Source organism: Anopheles gambiae, chromosome 3 (assembly GCF_943734735.2).
Source record: "Anopheles gambiae chromosome 3, idAnoGambNW_F1_1, whole genome shotgun sequence".
In the NCBI taxonomy this organism is placed as follows: domain Eukaryota; kingdom Metazoa; phylum Arthropoda; class Insecta; order Diptera; family Culicidae; genus Anopheles; species Anopheles gambiae.
The window spans coordinates 13464650-13490447 of record NC_064602.1 but is presented as its reverse complement, the minus strand read 5'-3'; the positions used below and the strand labels follow the sequence as shown (position 1 = coordinate 13490447).

At 43.2% G+C, this 25798-nt stretch overlaps 2 protein-coding genes and 1 long non-coding RNA gene across 12 annotated transcripts in view; 2 read left to right on the top strand and 1 right to left on the bottom strand.

Moving 5' to 3' along the window:
* The window catches only part of LOC1275463 (protein quick-to-court), a 33883-nt gene extending 11268 nt beyond the window's left edge, over window positions 1–22615 (top strand). For 2 of the 5 annotated variants that reach the window (XM_061655639.1, XM_061655637.1), the window contains exons 2-6: window positions 11673–12565; window positions 17005–18009; window positions 18081–18320; window positions 20096–20185; window positions 21021–22615. In XM_061655639.1, the coding sequence (XP_061511623.1) occupies window positions 11978–12565; window positions 17005–18009; window positions 18081–18320; window positions 20096–20185; window positions 21021–21224 (2127 nt within the window). In that variant the 5' untranslated portion in view covers window positions 11673–11977 and the 3' untranslated portion in view covers window positions 21225–22615. Of the gene's footprint in view, window positions 1–1535; window positions 2010–11672; window positions 12566–17004; window positions 18010–18080; window positions 18321–20095; window positions 20186–21020 lie in introns of those variants that run through there. The other 3 variants (XM_061655640.1, XM_061655638.1, XM_061655641.1) reach the window with 3 other exon arrangements.
* LOC133392974 (uncharacterized) lies at window positions 245–494 on the bottom strand. Its single transcript, XR_009765939.1, has 2 exons — window positions 389–494; window positions 245–296 (listed from the first exon to the last, which is right to left on the bottom strand). It is a non-coding gene; the product is annotated as an uncharacterized LOC133392974 (long non-coding RNA).
* Window positions 22616–23664: 1049 nt separating the features above from the next.
* Window positions 23665–25798, top strand: part of LOC1275461 (polypeptide N-acetylgalactosaminyltransferase 5) — a 78314-nt gene continuing 76180 nt past the window's right edge. For 2 of the 6 annotated variants that reach the window (XM_061656066.1, XM_061656065.1), the window contains exon 1: window positions 23665–23820. The gene's annotated coding sequence lies outside the window, so the exon portion shown is untranslated. Of the gene's footprint in view, window positions 25780–25798 lie in introns of all 6 variants that reach the window. The other 4 variants (XM_061656068.1, XM_061656070.1, XM_061656069.1 and 1 more) reach the window with 4 other exon arrangements.

The window sequence follows — 25798 nt, the reverse complement described above, 5'->3', positions numbered from 1 at the left end:
GCTTTTTGTTACTCACGCACACACACAGACGTATAAACAGCGGCTCCCTCACGTTCATGGGTTCTCGTGTATCTTGCAGCAATAATCCACCCCTCTCCCCGTGGGGTTTGTGGGGTTGTCTCATCGTGCCGCAGCTCATTCGGTTCGCTCGAGACTCAGCCGCTGCTGCGGTCAGTTGTTTTCGGCGCTCCCGTGCTCCAACAACGCGAGAGGGCACGCCACGCGTCGGGTAGTTTTGGGGTTGTTTGTTTGGTCGGGAAAATCGATTCGGCAAAAGCAGCAGGACATTTCGGTGCCTGCAAGAGAAAAAGGGCTTCGTTTGTGCTTGTGTGAGACAGCGAGAGAGAAGGAAGGAAAAAGAAGCGTGTGAGAGAGAGCGAGAGAGTACCAAATCCACGCGAGTAGTAGCAACCGCTTGCCAAGTTCACCATCTCGTAGTCGATGCTGTGCGTTCGTTGGCTGTCGTTGACTAGGGCCTACACTGCTCTTTCCCAACCAACCAAGCCGAGCTCTTTCGAAGCAAATCCTTCGTGATGAGCGAGAAAGCATGTCACGCATCTCACGTGTTGCCATGCGAACAGCTGCGCGTGTAGATGTGTGAGTGCGCGGAGAAAAATTGATGGATGAGGAATGGAGGAAGGGGAGGAGCTTCACTCTCTCGAAGCATTTGAAGGGGGCCGAACGCTCTCTTCACATTTTGCGAAGAATCAGTTCAACTCAAACGCTTGGCAAAGAGGATATACTACTTTGAGGCACTAAATATTTCAGGCAATGGAGTCGTGGTCTATTAGTATTAGTATAAATTATTTCCCTTACCCCATTTATGAATTAATTTAAAGGAATAAACATTAATCTGAGTAAAATTTCAAAAGTCACTTTTAGCAAAAAACTTTTTCCAAATGTGTTTTGAAATTCTGAATCGATCTTGTAAAAAGACGGGTTTTTCCTACAATGCGTACTTTTTAAGATATTTGGAAAAGTACGGTTCATAGGGTGCGCGGATGATATACTAGCAATGCTATTCCAATGAAATGCTATTCCGCTCTATCAAATTTTCAGCTGAGCGATTTTGTCTGTTTACGTTAGAACCGCTCCATTATTATTGCGCCTTTTACGTCCTCAGGCGCGAATTCACAAATAGTTAAAGTGTTAGGCCCGCTTGTGATGAACAGTAGATCCACCATGTACCATGTTTCAATTCTCTGATTAAATCGCACGTTATTAATAAATCGAATATCTCTCCTTCCAATTTCAATTAAAAACACATAACCACTGCACATAAGGTAGGAAGATAGATGAGAGGAGGAGGAGGAGGAGGAGGGGCTATAAACACGTACGTAAATAAAAGGGGGCAGGGCGCGCGTGTGAGCGAAACGCGGCAGCAAACGAGAGAATTTTTTCTTTCTCTTTTGTAACATTTCGGCTAAACACCCGAGCTTAACTTCGGTAGGAACTGCCTACCAAAGTTGGTACACCTTCGGTAGAGAACTTCTATCGAAGCTATATCGAAGCAAATTTACTTCGAAAGAGCACGGTTTGGTTGGTTGGGTTTCCACACACACCGAGTAGACATTTTCCGAGTAGTTTTTCCAGTCAGTGTGTGCGCTTCGCTGGCTGTTCTCCAAACGTCGGAAAGCGCGAAAAATTGCGTAATACCCAGCTGGCAGTGCTTGTGCGAAAAGTGTTTTGCCGTGATTCCGAAAAGAGTGGTGCTTCCTCGTTCGCTTCCAGAATCCGTTTTTCTTCCCAAAACCTGCAGCATGGGTGCACTGTTTGAGTGAGCAATAATCGTACAACTAAGGGCAAACGCCATGGAAACGGTTACCATGGCACCGATCTTGCCAATGTTGCCGGAAGCTGCCTTCGCTGTGTGTGTTGTTGTTTCTGCGTGGAAAACTCTGCCCTACGGGCGGCTGGCACTGTCCGCTGGCCAGTTGTGATGCGAAGGGCACGTAGTCGGCGCAGTAGTGCAACGTGGTACGTGCAAAAAAGGTTAAATTATAACAAAGGTAGGTGTTTTCCGAGTTTGGAGACGTGTTTTTTTGTGACGGTTCAGTACCAAACAGCTGGAAAGTGGCTGAAAAGTTTCCCTCGGTTTCTCTCGCAAACTGCTGGCACCTGTTTTTGTTGCGTCCAACGTGCCTTCTTGGACTGTATTTAAATAATTACTAGGAAATTGTTTTCAGTAAAGAAAGAAGAATGTAAATAAAAAAACTGTCGCTTTAACGGGAAGAAGTTTGCAGAGGCTAAGAAGCTTACAAAACGTTTACGTAATGCAAGCAAAAGCTCTACGTTCTGACGTGCTCCAATATGATGGGTGCGTTTGGGTGCTATAAACAGCAACGCTTGCGTAATATGCGGATTTGCTTTTACCCTTTTGCCATTTGCTATTTTGTTCTACTTCGTTTCGTTCGTCAGTGATTTTACCAACGCGGGTAAAGTTTTTTTTACTTTTATTTGCATTTCCTGTTTAAATGGTTCATGAGGGATTAGAGTGCTAAAGTAGTTGTACGATGTGATTGTTTCAAATTAGTTACAATGTGATTTGTTTTGCAGCAGGTTTGAAATTACTTTTCTAGTTTGTATTGTTAGTTTTAGCAGACTGTAATTTATTTATGATTTAAACCAATGAATTACTCACTCGCCAAATGCTTTCCAATTAGAAAATGATTGTACACAAACACTCTTCACCTACAATGCAAATAATTCGTTCCATCCGTGATAAACACGGTTGCTGTGTGCTCAAACCTTGTCAGCGGGTAATTAAATTTGTCCCTTTTTTCGCAACACAATTGGAAAGCTTAACGAATTGATTTTTCCGTTCGAAAAATGCATCACCGAAGTTGTTAGTAACCGAACTTCTTGAAGCTTTTCCCGTGACAATTTGCTTCCCTCCCCGCGAGGCCGCACCACCGCGCACCGTTCAAAATCAATCAGCACGCGGGCGCTTACCGGCGCAATCAACCGCTACACCGTGTAGTTCACAAAATTGGAGGGCTGTATTGGATTTTCATGAAACGATTTGTTGAACGATTTTTTTTGTGATTGTTGCTGCAGCTGTTTTTTGCGGTGTTTTTTTTTATAGCGGAATCGTAAGTGGTTTGCGCATCCTAGGGGTGAAGCAAAGGCTTTTCGGCGCAACTACACAGCAAAACAAACCACACACATACACACACACACGTTCGAGGCCTTTGCCGAAGGTGAGCTCAAGGTTGCGGGCGAGCTTTCGAGAAAAATGCGCGGCAAACGACGATGGCTGGCTGTTGATGAGGAGGCCTTCCAAGCCGGGCTTAACCGAGCCCACCAGCATGGATCGCCGCGGCCTACTAAAGCAAAGTACAATTGTAGCGCGTTGAAAGGAGAGAAAGAGAGAGAGAGAAAGAGACAGCGAGCAATGAAAAATAATCGCCATGCCGACCCCATTTCAAAAGCACCCCGCGCAAATCGACGCGTTGAGGGAGTTTTCCTTCGGCGAAATGGTGATTGCAGAGGGGGTGTAGAGGGTGGTGCAAAATGTGGTGTGAAAATCGTGCCATGTTCCGGTGAAAAGCTTGCCCGCGTGCTCGGTCCGCTAGTTTTGATTTGGGTGAGGCATTCAGCGTCATTGAAAATGGGTACACAGTGGCTCGCAAGCACCATTTAGTGGAGTGCCCTTAGCCCTTTGGATTGCCCGCGGTAGATCTTAATTAGCCGCGTAGATTAGGTTCTATCCGGGGTGCTAGACATTGACCGGATCCGAAGGTTTTGTTGTGTACGTAACGGCTCATTACTAATAACTGATACCTACTGGGCGTGATGCACCAACAGATAAAAGCGAGGAAGCGTGATAACCCCATGATGTAAGCCATCCCTCTCTGCCCAACTCAACGCATGATGGAACGCTGTATTATGGTCATTAATATTTAGCCGCAGCTTAATTACTGCTGATGGAAAACCTTCCACGGAGCTGCTGCTGCTGCTCAAAGCGCATCGGGAAGATGTATCGGTACGCACCGGTGGGCCGCACATAATCTGATGCTCACAATCTAACTTCTTCATTAATGGGGATGAAATAACTATCTGTAGCATCTTATATCTTTTTGATGGTTGGAGTTGATTTGAATTATTTTGGATAGAAAGTAAATTTCGCTTTATTGTTTAGTTCATTCGGAATCTTGATGATGCTTGATGCTAATTTGAGTGGTTGTGCCAAGTTTTTTCAAAGAAGATCAATTGTCTGGGTTCATTTTTTGAATTGCATTTGAGAATCACTGCTATTCTTTGATCAAGTGAATTTGAAGCAGAATTATCATTATAACATAATTGCATTGTTATTAATCCTAGAATACAACCTCTACCCTAATGGTGCAGAGAAGTCCATATCTTGAGCCTATTTTACCCTTTATTAAGATTTTTGCCAAACGAAATTCCATATCACCAAACCAAACCACATAACCTTAATCATGATTCATTGTTCAACAAATTGTATAGCACTACTACAAGTAGCTAACTTACTCCTAATGATCTTATGAATTCTGAGAATCTATTTATTGTTTTTGGTTACTTAAATTAGCTACAGACAAGCATGCCTAAATACTGTCTAGTAGTGTTTGCTCCCTAAATCATATCTTCGATTATTTGAGAGGATTTTTGTGCTGTACTCTGCTGTACTGACTACAGAGTATGTTAACGTATGGTTTGATGTAAATCCAGTGGAACATTGTTGTACGGTGGATAGATCCTCACAAACTCTTCAATATCAATATATTCTTGGACACCAATAATACACAGCGCCTCAAAGCCTCCCATATTATGTTCTTCGGTCTGACATATCCAAAATTTAGTCTGAACGTCTTCAGTCATCATAATGAATAGTTTTAAAATAGTGCCCTTATAAAGGGACATTTCATATCAGTTCGTACTTTTACAGTATTTCTCTAGCCAAAGGGAACGAATTGTTCGCTTCCGATGTTAAGCTGGCTAGAGAAACCCTGTATTTCGTACCCGACTTATCTACATGTATACTTACTCTGCATCCGTTTTTACGCAAAGTGTTGTTTTATTTCTTATTACTATTGGTAAACATTTACGCATAGTTATCATACTTTTCTGAGGACTTAAAACATCACGACTCACGACTTAACTATAACATTATAGGGTTGCTTCCGGAAGCTACAATTAGAAATAACTAAAATACGACCATCAAAGTTGAAAACCTAACAACTTCTGAATGTAATGTAATGATTAAGCTATGGTAATATGCGTTACGGTAAATCTTTAAACAAGCGACCATGTTAATATTCATGTTTTTTGCAGCTCATCGTCAGATTGCATGAATTCAACAACCACACAGTCACACAATGGGGGGAATGCAGACCGCCCAATCGTTAACTGGAATATATAACAACCGCAGCGGGCCAAACCTGCAGCACCGTGTGCGACATGCCATAATTTTTGGCAACCAGCCATTCTCAACCTCCCCCAACCATTCCCCCCCTCTCGCCACCCAGTCACGTGTTGTCCAGGATGGTGCCACGCTTTTCCATTCCACAGGGGCTTGTTTGGAGTGTGTTGCATAAATTTCACTTCAGTTTAAACATTTCCGCCAGTACGACAAACCCGTTGCAGTTTCGGAGAGTGTTTTTTGCTGTTGTTGTTGTTGCAGTTTCCAACAACGACACTTAAAGTAAACTAGCTACAGGGAAGAGGTTGAACCGCTCCGGTTGATGGCTGGAAAAGTCATTTAATTTATGTAACACCTTGATTGTGTTTGCTGCAAATCACTCTAGAAGCACACGGTTGGTGGAATTAGTTCACTGCGAGGAAAATTGCAGTAATTTTGCATTATCTTTTTCCGTTTGCAATGCACTTGCTGCTGCACACACAGATATGTGTATAACGAGTTATTATACCTTCCCCGCTTGAGTGGCGGTTTCGTTCGTTCGTTTGTTCGCCGGTTGGCAATCGTTTGCGAAGAAGACGAACGTTGTGGTGTGGTAAACAAAAAAAAAACAAAAGCAATAATTACATTGCGAATCATTTGCGGACTAATCCGAGCGCTAGATGGAAAATGGTTTCACATTGCTTGGGTTAAGTATTTTGGCGTGATCTGTCGGGTAATGTATGATGTTTCTGTTTAATTAATGAAGACCTAACCAACAACAAACCGATCAAAACCGATCAGTGCAGGGTGAGAGGGGAGGGGAAAATTATTTCAGCAAGAATTTTCATATAATTAGAGGGAATTTGTGGTATTGATTATTTGATGAAACATATATCAGCTTATTGAAACAGCTGTTTGTTCAAATTTCGATACAATTACTTATTCTTGCATGAAAACATCAAACTCTAATTTTTAGTTGCACATTTCACAATAAATGTACTTCTTTATATATTAGATATGACTTGCTGTTTAATTGATCCCAATTTGATTGAATAATCGATGAATTAATACTATATCAATACATTATCCTCTACCATAAATCATTCGAGAAATTGATTATGAGTAGCGTAAAATTTAACGATAGCCTAAGGGGGCCAGTCTAAACCAGCGGCACCTTGCCAATGGTAATTCGTGGAAAGCTTCACTACTGTCACGTAATCGCTCCGTGAAAAACTCAACGGACACTTATTAACGCAGCCTTAATTGGTAATTTTACACATGGACGATTCCCTGAAGGGCAGTGCTGTTGTTTGTTTGTTTAAGGTTACGGCAGGGAATATTCCTAAAGCGAGTGTTATAAATATTTATGTTTTATGCTGTATTTTTATTTATTTATTTTTAAGTAATTACATGACCTAATTGGTTTTGAGATGGTTTAAATGAGATACTACACGCCGGGCATGTTGCGTGCCGAGTTTCTCCGGTTTTGACCAAGTGAAAGATTGGCCCTCAGCAATGCTTGCAAACGATCTAACGATCTAAGATATGGTCGGTTTGTACAGTATCGTTTGTCCTTATCCCGTCCGTAGCTTGCCTTCTCCAAAGATTAGGAAGCTTTTGTCGTTGGAAGATCGTTGTCGCTTCTACCAGATGTTCGTTTCAATGTCGGATTCAAAATGCCGACACTTGTGCTCTTACATCTTCGGTCCCGTGGTACAGTCGTCAACTCGCACGGCTTAACATCATGCTCGTGGTGGGTATAATTGTAGAATTGAACCGTACCCCGTATCAAGGACTATATCCGACTGCGCGTGGCATTGAATAAAGTCTTGAGAGCCTGTATAATAGGCGTCGGCATGTTCGCGTAGGACGTTTACCAAATAGAAGAAAAAGAAGTAGAAGAAGAATAAGAAGAAGAAGAAAAAGAAGAAGAAGAAAAAGAAGAAGAAGAAGAAGAAGAAGAAGAAGAAGAAGAAGAAGAAGAAGAAGAATAAGAATAAGAAGAAGAAGAAGACGAATAAGAAGAAGAATAAGAAGAATAAAAAAGAATAATAAGAAGAATAAGAAGAATAATAAAAAAGAATAATAAGAATAATAAGAAGAAGAATAAGAAGAACAAGAAGAATAAGAAGATCAAGAAGAATAATAATAATAATACGAAGAAGAAGAAAAAGGATTTACATCTTACTTAAATGTTAATCTGCCTTTGTGAATCTGATGTTTTGCCAATTTTCATTCTCTGGCACTCTCGTTTTGTTCAAGTTGTATGACAATGTGAAGAATGCATACATTGGAATGTAGGATCAAGTGGACAGAATTACATGCAGGCATTGAGTATTGACTAACTTGTCTTAGGTGGCTCGTGTGGCACATGGATCAAATTCATAGCATAGCATGATGACTGTGCCTCAATTCTAATATCCACTAAGTCGGCTTCCTCATAAACAACTGATTATCCTGCCTAACCTTGTCATCCTGGTGAACAGTGTAACAGTTGATAGCTGTAAACGCCGTCTAGTGCCTTAAGAGGACTTGGTTGAATATTTCGCATACTCAACTGATTAAATGAAATTAAAGTGAACGTATGAGAGTCGATATTTATCCTGCCTTATAGAAAGGCACTGAGGAAGATTCGGGAATGTCGGATACTTTCGAGATACTCTTTACCCTGAAGAGAAGATGTCAATTATGTAAAGTTTTCTGGCTGATTTTATTTCAATTGAAAATGCGATATTTGGAAGATCATTTTGAGCAGTTTAGCGTACTATAGTGTTCAGCAGAACAAAGTTTGCGTCATTGCTAAACAACACCACAAGAGATTGTGTAATTCTCCCATGAAAACAACCTCAGCTTGGGCAGCCAGAAAAGAGATAGGAAAAGAGGAATCAAAAAAAGCGATCAATCAGTAGTAGCTGTGAAATGCGTCATCGTGAGGTGTGCAAAAGATTAAATCTTTTCGGTTAGGTAATTGATGTGTGGACATGTTCGAGACTAGTTCATGGTTTAAACATCAACCCATTGGCTACACAAGCTGTCGATGCGCAAGGTGGAAAACGGTGGAAAGTCATCGAAGGAAGAGGAGGATAGTGTTTGTTGGTGGAAGATTCTGCTAATGTAAATTGGTGCATGATATGGCAAAGCTAAAGTCCAACGAATGTTTGCTTCAGGTAGTCTTCTTTACGGTGGCCATTGAAATATGTAACCACTAGGCTCCTATTGGAATGCAGCACAAAAGCAATACCTTTCGTGTTTGCTAGCGCCATTAAAACTAGCGCATAACAAACTGGGTGAAAAACAAACTACCCCTTGTGTACACAGCAAGGCCCCGTTTTCCTTCGAAAGGAGGTTGTACAGCAACTTCGACCTGCACTAAATCGCAGAGCAAGAGTATGTGTGTGTATCTCTCTCTCTATACGAACGTGATAGTCTTGCGCTTTACTGGATCAGTGGAGTAACTAGGCAGTATGGGCAGTTGAATGTTTTCAGTTGAGGATGTTGCTGTTGGAGTTTTCCTCCTTCCGAGATTGACTCATCGCAACACGGGCACATAAGTGAAGAGGAAAGATGCAGTCGCTGCCGCACAGGGCAAACAACAAACGACGGGTGCGCGTACGAAATAGGAAATAGGGGCGTAGGTTAAAGCATTTTCTTCTGCTTTCCTCTCATCCAACATACTAGTGTGGGTTTGTTTTTTTTCTCTCAAACAAGCGTGAAAAAAGTGAACTCACACACGATCGCCTCTACCAAAAAAAAGGAAAAAAAAGAGAAAAAAACTGTAATCTATGCAAGGTGAACGACCGGAAGTTGTTGTGCTGGGCAGCGTTGGTATGATGCAGCAGTGGTCATTGTACCGCTTGGGCAGCGTGATCCGCTACCGATATCAATGCGCGGGGGGAGATCGTTGCAGGAAGCGCAACGTTTGTTTTTCCCGTTTTTCCACCATTTTCGCTGGCCGTTGGCGCTGTCGTGGTCGTGCGTCATTTCGGGGCTGGGGTGGCAAATTTACATAACTGACAGCTGGCTGATAGTGTGAATGTGGGCCGTGCGCCGCGTTCCGGTGACAGATGTGGAGCTTTGACGTCATTTGCTCGGGTTTTTTTTGTGTGTGTAATTCATGTATGCAGTTTCTACCACTTTGTGATGCTGGTTTTCTTTTATCTAAGATCGGAAAAGCCCTTCAAATACACAAAATATAACGCTTGAAGCATGTGTGCAATAAACGGAAAAGTGGTAGAAATGTAAAGCATAATTCATGTACGGTACGGTGTATCATTATTGTTCATCCGTTGATAGCCCTGCTGGTTAAAATTGAAAAGAAAGCTGCTGGATAACATGCTGCAACATTGAAACAAAAGTAGCTAGAGAGAAAGAGAGACATGTCGAACGGGTTGTGGAACTTGAGCAGTTGAAGAGTGTGGGATAATTTTGGGTCAATTAAGCTTTTTTCTCGTCTGAAAGAGATCTGAAGCTTGAGACTTTTCGGTTTTCTTCATTTTTTGTTGTTGTTGATGAGGGTTTTAGCTGGACAATGACCAGATTTATTTTTTGCCAATTTATGAACGTTTCATGTCCATTCCTTCTGGCATTTTCTTCCGCTTTGGCGCTTTGTCCTTCTTGACGGAAATTAAGAGATTATTCATTTACCAAGCTGTTGGTGCACCAACAAAAAGAAAAGAGAGAATGCGTCCAATGTATAATTGCCGGATTGCTGAACATTTTATGATAAAATTCAGGAAAACGAATGGTGAGAGGTAAGATGCTTGTCGTGAAGGAAATAAAATGGAAAATGATGGAAAATGTATGTGTGAAACCATTAGCAGCTCGTGGCGCTTTCGAAACTGCGGACTCTCTGTTAATTAAGCATTAATTTAGAACTAGAAACAAAGTTCCCTCCGTTCGCATTTGCATTGCCGAGTTGCCAAGTTGGTCCATAAATGAAAATAGATGGACCAAATTCCTTTACACTGCTAATTATTGCACAGTAATTAGTAGTCTTATCTAGCCTGATCGAGGCTCCCCGTATTAATCCTACTTAAAACAACATATTAAAACGGGCGAAAAGCTTATCCCTAAGCTTAATTGTACGAATAGCAATATTTGTGAGAACTATTTTATTGCACAAGCTTTAAAGAATGTTCTGAAGCTCTCTGAAGCTAGATCAATGCGACAAATCAGCATTTATGAGCCACCTCAGCTTGTGAATTGTAATCATTTGTAATGATTGTAACGATTGCATGCCACATGAATACATACACTTTAGTGCAAGACAATTTCCCGACTAATCGTGAGATGGCGTGACTCGGGCTAGGTCTCCACCATTCCCGGAGAGGCGCTTGACCGCTAGCCGCAAGCCACGCGTTTGTTATTTTGGGCCATTAAACACGACTTCCCAAGAGGAAACGTTTACATTCAACTTTTCACAGCGCCAACGTACGAACGGCATTGGTTCCACCTTTCAAGGTGATATTTGGGGCTTGCGCTGGCGTTGCGTTTCTTGCTTTCCCAGGAGGGGTGGAGCTTGGTTGGGCGGTAAATCGAATCAAATAGATGGTCCGTTGGCATAACCTTGAAAGTTTGGTCAATTGAAATGCACTATCGCCCCGCGCCGGTGGGTGGTTTATATTTATAAATATAAATAACATGGGGAATGGACACGCAATGGCAAAACAAGCGAAAAAATAACGTTTGTCAATGACGTGATCGATAAGTTCGAGTTCGGGGGGGGGGGGGGGGGGGGGGGGGGACATAAAACGTTATTTTGTTGTTCTTCTCCTTCGTTGCTCACAACATTATACAACATCTAACGAAAGTCCTCTGTGATTAATCAAACTAATTGATAAAAGATAACGAACACATGGTAGTAGAAGCGGTATAGAATTTAGCAATAAATAAAAGCTTTTTATTGTTCGCTGTTTGTGCTAACCTTCTTTCTGCGGAAATCATCGTCTTCGAGTGAATGTTGCAAATTGCGCTGGCGGACTTTGGTTGTTCTGCGCAACCTTATTCGGTTTTGTGCACCTGATTACGTTGCGCTACTGGGGCGCACACCACTCGATAATAGCGCAAGAAGCGCTAGATAATTATTATTGTCCGCCTCGGCCATTCCGGGGGCGCCAGTCGCCCGCCACTCACCCGCCACTCGAAATCGGTGACCTCCTCCTCCCCCGTGGTGTTGGGGTGGCGCCAGCGGGATCGCTTTACAGCGGCACTTTCTAAAACATGTACTGGTGTTGTTGTTGTTTTTCTGTTGTTGTTTCGCTCGTGTTATTTTTTTCAACTACAATGTGTCTTTCCTCTTCTTTCATTACAGGCGTATACAACATCACAGCGTGAGAGGGGGTGTGTGTGATTCGGTGTTTGCTGTGTTTAGCTTTTGAGTTCTTTTTTTGTTGCTTATTTTGCTCACCCCACGGATTAAACGCTTCACACCATCGCCCTGGGGCTGGCCTAACGGCCAAGCTTGAAAAAAGAGAGGAGAAAAACAGCAAAAAGAAGCAAACAATTTAAAATTTTACAACCGTGTCGACCGTTTGATGTTTACCGGGCCCCCGAGTCTTTCCATCGCTACCGGTGGTAACGCTTCGTAACGCTACTCGCCTCCCTCCCCAACAAGCAATGTCGTCGAAACCGGTAACGCCGGTTTCGCAGCGCCGCGCGTATCCTGGCGAAAATGAAAACACTCGCATCCCGCAACCCTTCTGCCGGTCCTTCTCGTTGCGCATGCGCACCAGCCGAAGCTTCCATGACTACCAACATTATCGGAGCGAGTGCTGCGATTGCGATTGTGGTGCCTCGCAGCAGCAGCAGCTGGGCAGCCATCCAAGCAATCTAGTCATGCAAGGATCGGGAGTGAAGACGAAAAATACGGCGGCCACAGTATTGCACGGAGGCAGTAAATCGATTTCCCATGGCCTCCATCAGCAGCAGCAGCAGCAGCAACGTTCACCAACGATGGCAACTTCGAATCCTGCCACGGACGTCGCCGACGAGGTGGATTCATTCGCCGTTTCGTCCAGCACCGGAAAGGATGGCTCCGTACCGAACGGTGTAATACCGCACGGCGGTCACAGTGATGGCGGTCACACGCAGCACACCAATTGCATCACATCGTCCGGGCTGTGCAAGTCGAAAGGAACGTGCCAGCAGCTGAAACAGCAGCAACCCAGCATCAGCTGTCAGCAGAAGCAGCATGAGCGTGGCATGGTAAGTTTTCCCGGAGCGTACTGTTTGGCCAGTGCTGTGTCGTGGTGTGTAGGGATTACATAATGGAAAATATCAACACCCGGCATTGCCGAAGGTGACCTAGTTCGTGTGTGTGATGGGTTCAAGGGTTCTTCTGGTGTTGTACGGTGTGTCAACAACAGAGGTACGGTGCAGTGTGCTGGAGCTAGCGATTTTTGTCCCTGCACTATGATGAGGGAAAAAGAGAGTGGATGCATCGATTTGGATGGTTTATATTGAATATTAAGACGAGTATGCTAAATCGAATCCACAAAAAAACATGCAAATTGCTGGCAAATAGCACTTCATTACGATTTGTGAGATCAAGGGCACGTTTTGCATGGCGTTTTAAGATAGCTGAGTGAAAAACACGCTATCACAAAGAATAGATTTATCTTCCGACCCAGTTCTAAGCGAATAGTTTCTATGATTGCTGGTGCTTGTCTATGTTAGTGCCAAGTGTTTCTAGGTGTAATTTCAGTTACATGGAAAAATCAATACTACCGTAGCGTGGTAACAGTGTGACTAACGTGACTTGCTTGCCGCAGCTGCAGGTACAAGAGTTCAATGGAACCATCCTACTATTAACCTACTTTTTGGATCCCAGTGATAAAGTCATTCATGCAATACTTCACATAGGAGTAGGTTTAATCCGATGCAGATACATACGATGGACTATGGATATGGTCGGAATGAATCTTTGAAACTAACCAATATACCCTGGTCCCGTGGTACAGTCGTCAACTCGAACGACTCAATAACATGCCCGTCACGGGTTCAATCCTAGAATGGACCGTCCCCCCAAGGATTGATTATCCGGCTGTGTGGTAATGAATAATGTCTCGAAAGCCTGTATAGGCCGGCATGTCCGCGTAGGACGTTACGCCAAATAGAAGAATACCCTAATTATACATAAGGAAATTCAAGAACTCTTTTAAGAAAACCAGCGATGAATCCTACAATATTCAAGACTATAATTTCTCAAAAGATGATCCATTAGTTCCAGTCAGGATTTGTGAATTTTAAAAGTATTATGAATATACAAAGTGCCCAGATGTTTCAAAGATTTACGAATCTTCAAAATTCTATGGATTGTCAAAGTTGCTTATGATACAAAGAATTCCGTGTGACCTTTGTCCATGAAGAATCCACAACCAGACTCGTCCGAAGTCGACCGGACTTGCACTGAATTGCGGAGTTGGATCTGGTTTTTATTTGGTGTTGGATTCATTTTTACACAATCGAAGTTGGAGTGCATCTACGACTACATTCTGTATTACCTGTCGCTATCAGATTGCTTCCAAATTTCAATATTTTAAAGATTCTTTCAGAATTGACAGATACAATCTTGTGAACAACATGTTTGGTAATATGAACACAATGTTCAAACAATCCCTCTTAAAAACCTCATATTGCACTTTTCAATAATTGGAGTAGTACTTTAGCCATCTGATCTTCCAGATCGCAGGCTTTGAATGCCGGCAGAATCGTTTTCTATTTATCTTGCCTACAACTTCCATTCGGTGCTCTTAAACCATTTCCAAATGATAAAAAAATCCGTTTCTTTATTTGTTTGCTACAACATTTTATTGTACCTTTTAAATGTTTCCAGTGCAATTGCTGCAGAATCACGTCTTGTAAAATTGCTCTCAATGTGAAGTAACCGATCGTACAGTTTACCTTATATGAACATGTAAACCGATTTTCTCTATCACCAATGATCACTCACCAGAAATATGCAATCCATGTGGTAAAGTGAAGCAAGAGAGAAAAAAAGAACAACTTACGCCCAAACAAATCGAATGTTTTCGCTTTATGCATGGGGACCAGGGAGAGCACACAATCGCTGGTTTTAATAATCGGTAATCGTAAATCACCCCGCGCGCGAGACACAGCAGCCCCCTTGGATCTGCGCCCGTGGTATAATTCGCAATCGATGGGGCACGATGGGGTGTGGTTTGGCTTGCTGGTTCGTACATGCATTGCGCGTGCTGCTCGATTATTATGGGTCCGATTTTCCATCATCTGATCTACATTTAACAAACACACAAACCACTGTGTTGCAGGCTGCGGTGGCTGGGGAGGTGCCTTGCACTCACACACCTGATAGTGAGTGGGATGGGAGGAGGCGCGCCGCCTCGGTGGCCTATCGATCGTGTACATTCTCCGCTTGAAGGATGATGATCCGTTGAAGATGATGGCGCTTGTTCGGGATACGAAAATGCACAGACAGTGGTCGAAGCCCCCCCGCCAACAACAACTATCGCTTGCACCTTTCCCAGGCCCACCGGACCAGGTGAGCGGCACCGGGGAAATGGCAAATCGTTTCGATAGTTATCGCTCCCGGCGTGTGCTGGTTGATTGTATAGAAAGCATCAAGAAAGGAGGAGGGGAGCTAGCATGAAAAAAAGCATGTGTAAAGAAAGATGTGTTGTCCGTACAGTAATGGAGATGGTCCGGTGGGTGGAACACCACCGATTTGATTGTTTGAAAACAGTAGGCACACACAGCAAACAACAACAAAAAAGCGATCGTACGCTGCTATCATCATCTATCTCCATCCATCCAAACCATCCCATGCACATCATAACGACCGACCGACAACACTCCAAGGTGTGAGAAGAAAAAGCTAAAACTTTTGCTTTTCTTTCGATGGATTGACTACCCTCGAAATAAAAAGCACACAAAAAAATGAATAAATACACACGAAACAAACGGGTGGCAGATGGGGGAGAGAGATGTGCCTGATTGCGTCGGATGAATGTGGGGTGCCGAGTTTGGATTGGAGGCACCAACAATAATTCGCATCGAAATCTCTCCTAGCGCCAGCGCGGGCGTCCGCTGATGGATGCACCAAACGAATGCCGTCTTATCAGTCCACCGAGTTCACCGAGTTCCATTCATTCTCTCGCGGACATTCCGTGCGATCGGACGGAAGTCGGTTGCTGGGCATTCGCTGTTGGGCCAGGGCCGGTTTCTCAGGCATTTGAACCGTTCACCGTTTTCCATCGCGGTGAAATGATCAATTACCGTCCGAATTTCCACTTCAGCTCTATCGGCAAAGGCCATTCTCAGTGCGGTTGGCGTGTGATGAGGCATTCAGGGTTTGGGGTTTGGTGGAAAAATTAAACGTGGCGCTTTCAAGACGTTGAAAAAGCAACGGAACACGAAGTGTGTGTGTTTGTGTGAACATTGGAGAATAAGTTTCGAATGAAGTGTGGGTTGCAGGAGCCGCCCAGGAACCAGAAAATGGAATGGAAGATAGATCAAAAACGAAAAAGAACATTATTTGTGTGAGTAGTGTCTGTTTCGCATGAGTGACGATTAGCGCAAAGTGGAAGATTTCAGTACAAAGAAACGAAAATCCAGAACGTGTCTCATGTTATTAGGAAATTGTTTCGTTCAAGAAGCTGCAGAGTTAGTGTCTGATTAGTTGGAGCTACGTTCCTTCTTGTGCCAACTCGTTCGTTCGCTTGGTCAAGGCATCACTGGCAAACTGTTGACCCAAAGCTAGCGAACTGTGCACAATCCATCATCTTTATAAACTCGACCGTGTTTAAGTTTCCACTGCTACAAAGAAAACTAACGCCAAACGCCGTTTCTCGCTCTCCGGTGATGGTCAAGTGGTGGTTCGCTTTTCCCTGTAGTTGTGTAGTAGGCGTACTCGGAACGGCGAAGACATCGCGCTCTTGTTAGCGGGTGCGTGTATTGTGCCTTGTGTGAAGACCTGGCTGAACTTGGCTGAACAGTGTAGGCTGTGCTGTAACGGTTAGCTGATCGGAAACGTGTATTTGTTGATGTTTTAAGCAATTCCGCTGCCACTGTTTGCCGCCACGCACAGTAACAAAAAAACGCTTTTTTGCAGTGTCGAGTCGAGGCTTTTGGATTGGGCGAGAGATTCAGTAGAAGTGAAACTAACGGAATAGACGGTTTGGTGCTATCTGGTGCCATTGGGCTGTTGGCATTTGGGGGGTCTTTTCAAAGACCAAACCAAAGATCGCTCTACAACACAGTACAAAACGCGTTAGTGAACGAACTTAGTGGAGTGGTGTAGAGTAAGGATTATCTGGAGAAAAAGGGTACTCGTTAAGCTTCTCCTTTGGCTAGAAGCTTGTAACTGAAGTACAAATATTTCTTACGTGCTGCGGTGCTGTGGTGTCCAGTGTTGCGGACGTCAAGGTGAATCCGATATCGATAGCTCTTTGACGTTTTGATAGACGAAAAACGCAAAGAGCAGTATCGGGAAAGGAGGAACCAAGATTCCAAATCGAACGGCAGGCAGATTATGGGAAAAAATGTCGAAAATGATGGTAATTTACTGGTTTTAATGAGCAGCATTACTGTGAGAAAAGGAATGGGGTGTAATGAACTAGCAAATGATTGATCTTTAATTTCCATTCTTTTTCACTCTCGTTCACTAGTCTTTGAATTTGATCAACTCCGGACACAGTAGCAGTAGTAGTCAAAGAACGCCCCGAACTCCACAAACACCGGGCGGAGGTTCCGGACTGGGTTTGCAGCGCGCCGGCGGCGGCGGTGCAGTCGGCAGTGGCCTCAGTCCCAAGACGCCACCCGTTTCGCCCGAGTCTCCAATCAACAGCTATCTGGACGATGATCTAGACTCGCTGCACAGCTACAGCTCGGTGGCGAGCGGCATGTCCTGCGACCATCCGTACGTCGCGCGCAACGGCACGACCTTCAGCGGCCGCAAGATGAAGTACGTGGTGCACTGCTCGAGCCACGCGGGACAAACCGGCGGCGACTATCTGACGCCGACGCAGCGCGCCCAGCGCCAGATACGCCGGCTGAAGGAGCTGCTCTCGCAGGCGCGGTGCGATCTGGAGCAGCGCGACAGCGAGATCCTGCGGCTCACGAAGGAGGTGGTCGAGCTGCGCCTGTTCAAGGCATCGCTGAGCTCGCCGGAGGAGCGCAGCAACTCGAGCGATGCGGTAACGGTGCGCGAGAACACCACGAACGATGTGAACACGCCCAGCTCGAGCCAGGACATTTCGCCCATCGTCGACCAGATCGATGAGGGGGTGGCGAAGGCGAGCCCACGCCACCACCATCACCATATGCAGGCTGGCATCCATCAGGTGCAGTTCATCGACAAGCTGTCGACGTCCGAGATGCAGAGCTCGTTCGCTGATTCGGGACACTTCGAGGACATTACCACGTCGTCGATCCACTCGAAGGACTCGTACGTGCACACGCAGGACCGTGCGTGCGGCAGTGACGAGGAGATGGATGCGGAGCGGAAGCGGCTTGTCGCCCTGTACGAAGAGCGCATCGAGGAGCTGATCAAGCAGCACCAGTCGGAGGAACAGCAGCTGCGCACGTCGAACAACGATCGGTTTGAGGTGCTGCTCCAGAAGCTGGCCGAGTCCAACACACGCTACTGCGATCTGGTGCCGGACTATGAGCAGGTGGGTGGCGGCTAAGTGGCCAGAGTGCCATGGTGCAACATACAACAAGTGATTTTTGTTTTAAATTGTAGGCTAAGGAGCGCATCCGAGAGCTGGAGAAGCAGCTGGAAAAACTGCAAACGCAACTGCAGGAGCAGGAGGATAAGGCGAACAAGATGTATCTGCACATGTACACCAAGGGCCAGGAGGCGGAGCGGCAGGAACAGGCAGACCGTGTTAGCGATATGGCACACGCCTCACCAAGCCGCGTCTCCATTCCGGAACTGATGCAGCAGCTCCAGGTCACACAGGATGAACTGGAAAACATAAGGGTAAGTTTGGTATGCTCAACCCGGGTTGTTCGTGGAACAGCGTTCCCCACCACACACCTACACACACACACACTTACAAAATCCGTATCTGAACATATGTCCCTGTGATGCGAATGTCTGGATGATGTTGGGTTGGGTCCGTCCGATGGAAGAGCTGAGTCTTGCTGTGCCAGGTCTTCATTGAATGTGTCTGTGTCCTACGTGATATTGTTTATTTTACGTTCCCCCCCAAAACCCTTTTTCCGGAGGAGCTTATGCACCGATTCGATTGTTGTTGTGGTTGTGTTGTGTGGCAAAAAGTTGCGTGTGCTGCATTGTGCGCTGGTGGACACTGGACGTTGTATGGCTTGTGGTTCCAATATATACGTTAGATATAACCTCTGCACACAGTAAAAGTGAAAGGAGCCATGGATGCAATGGAAGAGACAGAGATAGAGAGAGAGAGAGAAAGAAAAGAGATCGTAAAAGAGTGCACACGGATTGTGCCATCCATTATTATTTGGCGATGCGCGATGTGTAGCCTTTTTTTTTCTTTTTGCACTGCTTATTGTAGCAAATGAAACGCTCATGTAACTGGGTTGGTTTCTGTTTTGCCTTTTGATGTGAACAGAATGTGAAATCTAGATGCTTGGGAGCTTTTTAACGTTTGAAAAAATAATTCAAAATTCTTCTTTTATTCATACCGTTGATTAAATCAGGATCAATTTGCAGGATTATCCACAGTTCGTCCCAATATTTATAACTTTTTTTACTGCTGCTTATAACTTTTTTTACTGCTGCTGAAGAACAATTACTAGCATATTTACTAAGTTTTCTAAAGGTTTTTATCAGTTTTTTCTTCTTTTTTTCTTATAATACATTGACATTGTTTGTAGATAATTTTTATTATTGTTCAATTTTAAATTCGTTTTTTTAATTTATTTTACTTAGTGAATATGTTGTTTATATTTAATGATAATTATAATGTTATGATTCTTCTAATATTTGATATTTATGTTTGAAAAACTGTTAATATATTTAATACATAATTAATTAGTTTTGATAATGAATGTATAAATTAATGTATCGAATTGAATGAATATGTAAAAAATAAGACAACTGTGGATATCTGTCTAACCATTTGAAATTCATTTCATGGATAAGTAAAAAAGAAATCTAGGAAGCATTTTTAATATATTATGAAAATTCCATTGCAAACTCGTGAGAATTGTCAAAAAAGGGAATTAAGTAAAATAGGATCAATGCAACCAATTACTATTTAAGAGGAATAAGTTAAACGTAATTTACTTGTTGGGTGGAAGAGGTAGTTTAGATTTTTAAGAACATTGCCATTGCTAAACACATTTTATCGAGTCTGCTGTACGCACTATCCTAGATGGTGGATCGCTTTCTTAGCTGTGTGCTGCGCTAATCCGCCAACGCTAAAGTGGTCAAATTGCTCGGTACGCACTGTGTGATACCTATACTGCGTTAGTCTTTCTGCTTTGTCTGTCTGTTTATCTCTTTCCTCTACCTTTCCAATACATTAGCTTCATTCTCATAGCAATACAGCTTACCTACTTTTGGTAGGAAGTTTAGCATTCACACATGAAATCAAAATGTTCATCCTATCACATTCGAATATTGCTAGAAATTTAAGCAAGACAACCATTTGCAAACGATTCGGCCTAACTTATTTATTTACTATAAAAAATTTAGTTTTGCAACCAATCTACCACTCATCAAAACTCACTCTTTCTCCCCATGTTCCCTACTGTCGATCACACACTCTCCAGGATACGAACTATCAGCAAGAAAGTGGCGGTACGCAGGTTTTACTGAGCGCAAAAGAAGCAATCTCACTCTGGCTTCTCGGTGCCCGTAAGGTTTGTAGCAAAACAGTCAAAACAAATACAACAATTAAGCCATTTAGCATCAACCTAGCAATAACAGCCGTACTTGAAGTTATTAGACCTGAAATGTTTTCGATTTTGGTTTTTATTCCATTGCTCTCGGGGCTGTGTCGCTTACGGCGAGAGCCTTGACAAAGCTTACTACCATGCGGTGATTTGTTTTTAGCTTGTTTTTACCACTGTATTGTTCATCTGACTATTTTTGGTTGGTATGCGATGGTTTAGTTTTCGGTCGCAATAGAAGGGATTAGTTTATGTTTTATTATTAGTTCGTGTTTAACGGTTTAATGTTGAACTTTTGTGTTAATCCGTTAGGGGATGGGTTCGGGTGAAGCGTGGGTTGAGCGAAACAATCTTCCCTACTTTCTCTGTGCTTTTCTACACTTTCGCTCACGTAGAAATTCTACAGTTTGCATGTATGCATGTTGAGTATGGAGTTTTCATTTTGTTTTTTTTTTTCAATAATCTTGCTAACCTTTTCGTTAAACGTTAACTAATCAATTATGTATTGCTCTGTGACATTGTCCAGTGTAAATCGTCGCTTGTTATATTATTTTTTACCATCATGCACCACTTGTTGCTTTCGTACTGTGCACTACTTACCCTTTTTTGTTGCTATTACTACGCTTATTTCGTATGCTTTTTTATTATTATAATATTTCTGATTGCTTTTTGTACTCCGTGCTTGCTACTATACTTTTTGTTCACTTTTCTCTAATTTTATTTTCCCTTTGTCCTACTTAGTTATTAGCTATGATATCTGTACTGTAAAGTGAAGTAACACTAATTTTTGTCCTTTTAATTTTAGACCATGTACAAGCGATTGATCGATGCTCAGCAGACGAAAAACAAGGTCGATCCCGAAGTGACGCTGCAGTTCCTGAAGAGTGCAATCTACTACTTCCTGACGGACAAGGAAAATTCGCAGGGCCACTTGAACGCGATTGAGAGTATTCTCGGCTTCTCCGATGTAGAGCGCTCCAATATCGACAAGGCGCGAGCGTACAAGTAAAACGGTTTAAGAGCACTGCAACGCTTATATATAGAAACAAAATGGGAGAAATAGTAAAAGAATTAGGTAAAAAATATAGCCTACAGTATGTTTTATCGACACAGATACACACAACACATGCACCCACACACACACACACACACACACACACACACATAAATATCTAGGCAAAACACGTTCATTACTGTAGATACGATTTTAACGTCCCTTGCAACAGTAGTAAAAGCTAAGATGCAAGAAGTTCGATGTACTGAATATGAGGAGTGAATACAACAAAACGGCCTGTCACGTACTTCTGGTTTGTGAGATAGCGAAAGAGTAGTACAGGGCATCTAGACACGAAGCGAACGGATGTATGAATAGCACTTTAAGCATGATCTAAAAGAGTTTATTCCTCCACACGTTTAAACCAATATGGTCCTCACGTGAAGCTACTGTGAAGATGTATGTAGATGGTTCGGTTTAAGGTAGTTTTCTTCAGTTCCTTTGCACTTGGATTAATATTTATTCGTTACAAGGTTGATATAGCTGTCGGTTTTGTGGGATTTGGCTTTGATTTTATCCATAATCCAAATTTTATCGTCTCCCGACAATATACGCAAAGCAGCGCTTTCCTTTCGAGTTCCGTTTTAGACAAGAAGTGGTCAGCTGTTTTCTCTGTTCGTCGTTGCTTCTACACATACTACAAAAGGATACTCTCTGCCATCCAGATTTTGATAACACCATGCTGATGAGAAATAGATAAAGTAAATAGAATCGTTATCCATAGAGCTACAGAGTAATTTAACTCTATGTTGTCGCTTGAAGATAGATATGAAACTACGCATACGTCCAGACAAAGCAGCTTTCGATGCAGGTAGATAAGTAAATTAGCTATCACCAAAAATATATTATATCCCAGTGGTCCCTACGCATTGACCGTGCAACTAGTGGCAGACCGTTTTTCTTACCTTTGTTTGCAAGCCGAATGCAGCCGTTTGAAAGTTTCCACCACGGAAATGGGCGACCGTAATAGCAGGGAGAGCGATCCACAAAACAGGGAGTGTGCGCAGCGCGTATACCGAGCGAGTTGTGAATTATGGCAGTGCTTTAATGCAGAGTAGATCTTTAAACGTGCTGTAGTGCCTCAACGAAGCGTTTGTGCAAGGGAAAGAATGATTTGGTTCTTTGTGCGTATGCGCTTTGACAGCATATTTCGTATGCTGCGCAAGGTCTTTCGTGTGGCTCAAAGGCTGTTGCTGGACGGCATAGAAAAGTGAGAAAAGTATAGATTCAGGCTGAGGATTGCTAGAAAATTATACAAGTATTCGGATAAATCTACTGACTACGAGTGGGAGGTATTCGTATATCAATAGCGGAAAATAAAACTAAGAAACGTTATTGTTGCAAAAGTAGTTTTTTTCTTCTAATTCCAGCTGTTTGAAAGAAACATTGTATTTAGATAGATAAATTGTATGAATATACATATAATTTACATTAACGGTAAGACTCGCAGTTTTTACTGGTTGAATCAAGTGTAAGTGTAATTGTGATCATTTAAGGAGATTTTTAAACAATTAAAAAAAAATACCACAGATTAACACAACTATCTTCGATGATCTTGTTTTCTTAGTTCTAGTTGTTCTTCTTTAGTTTGAATCATATCTACAAGATGATCAATTGGAAGTCATGCATTTTACAATTGGTGTTTACGATATTTTTGGAAATCCTCAAAACTATGTTTTGTAAGCGTGTATTATTGTCGATGTGAACACTTAATTCATTAAGAGAATATTAGATTATGATTTTCATCATATAAATTATACATTTTCGTTTGATTTGAATAGTAATGAAACAATAGGTGCTATGTAACAGTGTTTATGTAATAAATATACAATGATTGAACACATTGAAGCAAGTAGAAACAAAAAACTGTAACTCTCAATTTCCTACCAAAACGGTAAAATACGGTTGCAAGCGTTCCAAGCGTTTCACGGGTTAATTAACCTTTATTTGATCACATTTTCGTCGTACAATGTAATGTTGGTTGGGTGGTATATCGATACCGCTGTGCAGAATTTTTAATTTTTCAGAGGGTATGTGGCGTTTAAAACATGAAAAATTTTATTCAAAAATATTGAGAATTAAAGAATAATCCTTCAAAACATAACCAATGAAGCCTGAACTAAGATACTATTAAATTAAATGGTTTTGAAGGCAAAATACGTTAAATTCGTTTCGTATACATTTTGGTTTTTTTTTATTTTATATATTTATTCAAATGAATTATAGTTTGCAGATCGTACTGTTTTCTTATAATTCCATCGCACTTGATTGAATCGCTTTCTGCAATGCATCTCTGGATTTTACTTACAACTGTCAAACGAGCGAGCTCGTGGGACACCCTTGGCCCAACCTGTTTCGCTCATAATTTGACGTTTGGCAGCGAAAACTGCACGTTGGGCAGTGCTGACAGGCACAGCGTGCCGTGGCGTTACTTGGGTTTTTTAGTTTACCAAATTGGTTCGTGTCGTGTAGGTTGTGCGTGCAGTAGGTGCGCTGCCGGAAAATGCTGTAAATACCAGCAGCAAAAGTGTTTCCTTCCTTAGCGCAATCGGTACGTGTACCTTGTTAAGCAAGCTGCTTCATTCGTACGTGAAGAGTGCAATCACAGATGCAGCAGTGCCAACACAAAACAGCTCTTTCTCACAAAAAAACAGGTCACGGCGATCAGGTGCCGAAGAAGTGTCTCCGATGGCTTGCGTGCGTGTGTGTGTGTGTATGGTGACGTTGGTGACTTCAAAACGGGCAACCCAGAAGCTGATGACGTTGTGTGTTTATTTACTCGAGCGCGAGTGCGGTGCGGTTGTCTATGACAACGGGAAACAACAACGGTCGGTGTGTGCAGTCGACGTTGCACGACGACGTGTTCTGGCCTCCTTTCGTGATGGTGGCGAAAGTGGGGGGCCAAGAAAAAGCAAATCTTTCCTCCCCCCTGCCTGTTGATTAGGGGTTGTCCGGGAAGCATTCTTACCCTCTTCCGGGAACCCGTGTTCACCGTTTGTTGACAGATTGGGCAATGTGTGTGTGAGTGTGTGAGCTGGTCTTGTTGGAGGAATGTAGGGTAGAAGGAGCATGCAGGAGGAGTCAGGTTGCGCCGCCGTTCCAATGCAATGCGTAAGCAACGCGTGTACATGCTGTTATTTCATGCCTGCATGGCTTGCTGCATGCGGTGCTGCCGGGTGCTGCCGAGGCATGGTACGGTCCCAATCGAACCGATATCGTTTTGCCAACACTTCAGTTCTCGTCCCCCTCAAATGAGCTGGGATCGTGCGGCCAATCTAGAATCCTCTGGCACAAAAGGTGCAAAACCAGTAATCACGTTTGTGTGTGTGTATATGTGAAAGTAGCTTAAGCATATTCTCTCCACAATTTAGAAGACTCGATCACACACCTCATTCCGCTGAAGTGCGTTGAACTCTGCTCTTCACATAATTTCATCTTGGGCGCCATACATGTTGCCAAGCATCATAAACCGTTCCACGTTCTAAGATGGCCTTGATCGTGCTGCTGCTGGAACGATTAGCACCCGGCCAGAGTCATGCGTTTGACTTGAGTCATTCGGTTGGACCAATTTTCAATCATCTTGCTTTTTTTCCCTCTTCGAATGAATCCCTCCGTGCGTTTTGAACGCGATAAAACCGACGGGAAAAAGTATGAATGAAAAGTAAAGCGAAGAAAAAAAAGCAATGCTCCCGTGTCAGTGGCTGGCCGGTTTCGTTTTGGGGGGACTTGAGATGCTTACAGTGAAGATTTCACGAACACACACACAGGCGTACGCGGTCTTTCTCGCTGGAAGGAATGCACGAAGAAGTGGAAAAGTGGTTCAAGAGTAAACGTTGATTGGTGCCGTTGATGATGATAATGATGATGATGATCACGTCTGACCAAATGATGAGAAGTGCTGCCGGTGCTGGGCTGGCCTGGAAAATCGAAAACGTAAAATTACCCATGAAATGGGCACCACCCTCTCCTCTTGGTGTGTCCGAGTGTTGTGTCCTCCCGCACACCCGCATTTTAGCACCATCGTTCGCTTCTTCTGCAATGTGGGATATGGAAGCAATAGAAGACGAATTTCGGGCGTTGGAGTTTTCCTCTTCCCATCTGGAAGCGTCGGATCTTGCTGTTTGCTTTTTTTTTTGTTTCTCGTGCCTGGTTGTTCCGGTTCGGCATTTGTGACCGATGTGTATGCGTTTTCCATGTGTTTCGGGTGTGAGGTTTTGTTTTTTTTTCATCTCCTTCAATCGTGTTGTGAAAAGACGTGAACTACTAGACGTTACTATGCTACGAACGGAAAGTGTCGAACCGTGGAGAAAAGATCTTCAAGGTGGAGAAAAGGGCGACTTTCGTGCAACAAGAGCGACGGAAAAATCGATGCCAAATTGACGAAGTGCGATCGTCGGAGGCAAGGTGTAGTGGGGCGGAAAAGTCGACTTTTGGCGCACGCTTCTCAGTAGGACAGATGCGGAGATCGAGGCTGTGCGAAGCGAAATGCCACAAACACGTCACAATACAGGTGAGTTGAGCTTAAAAAG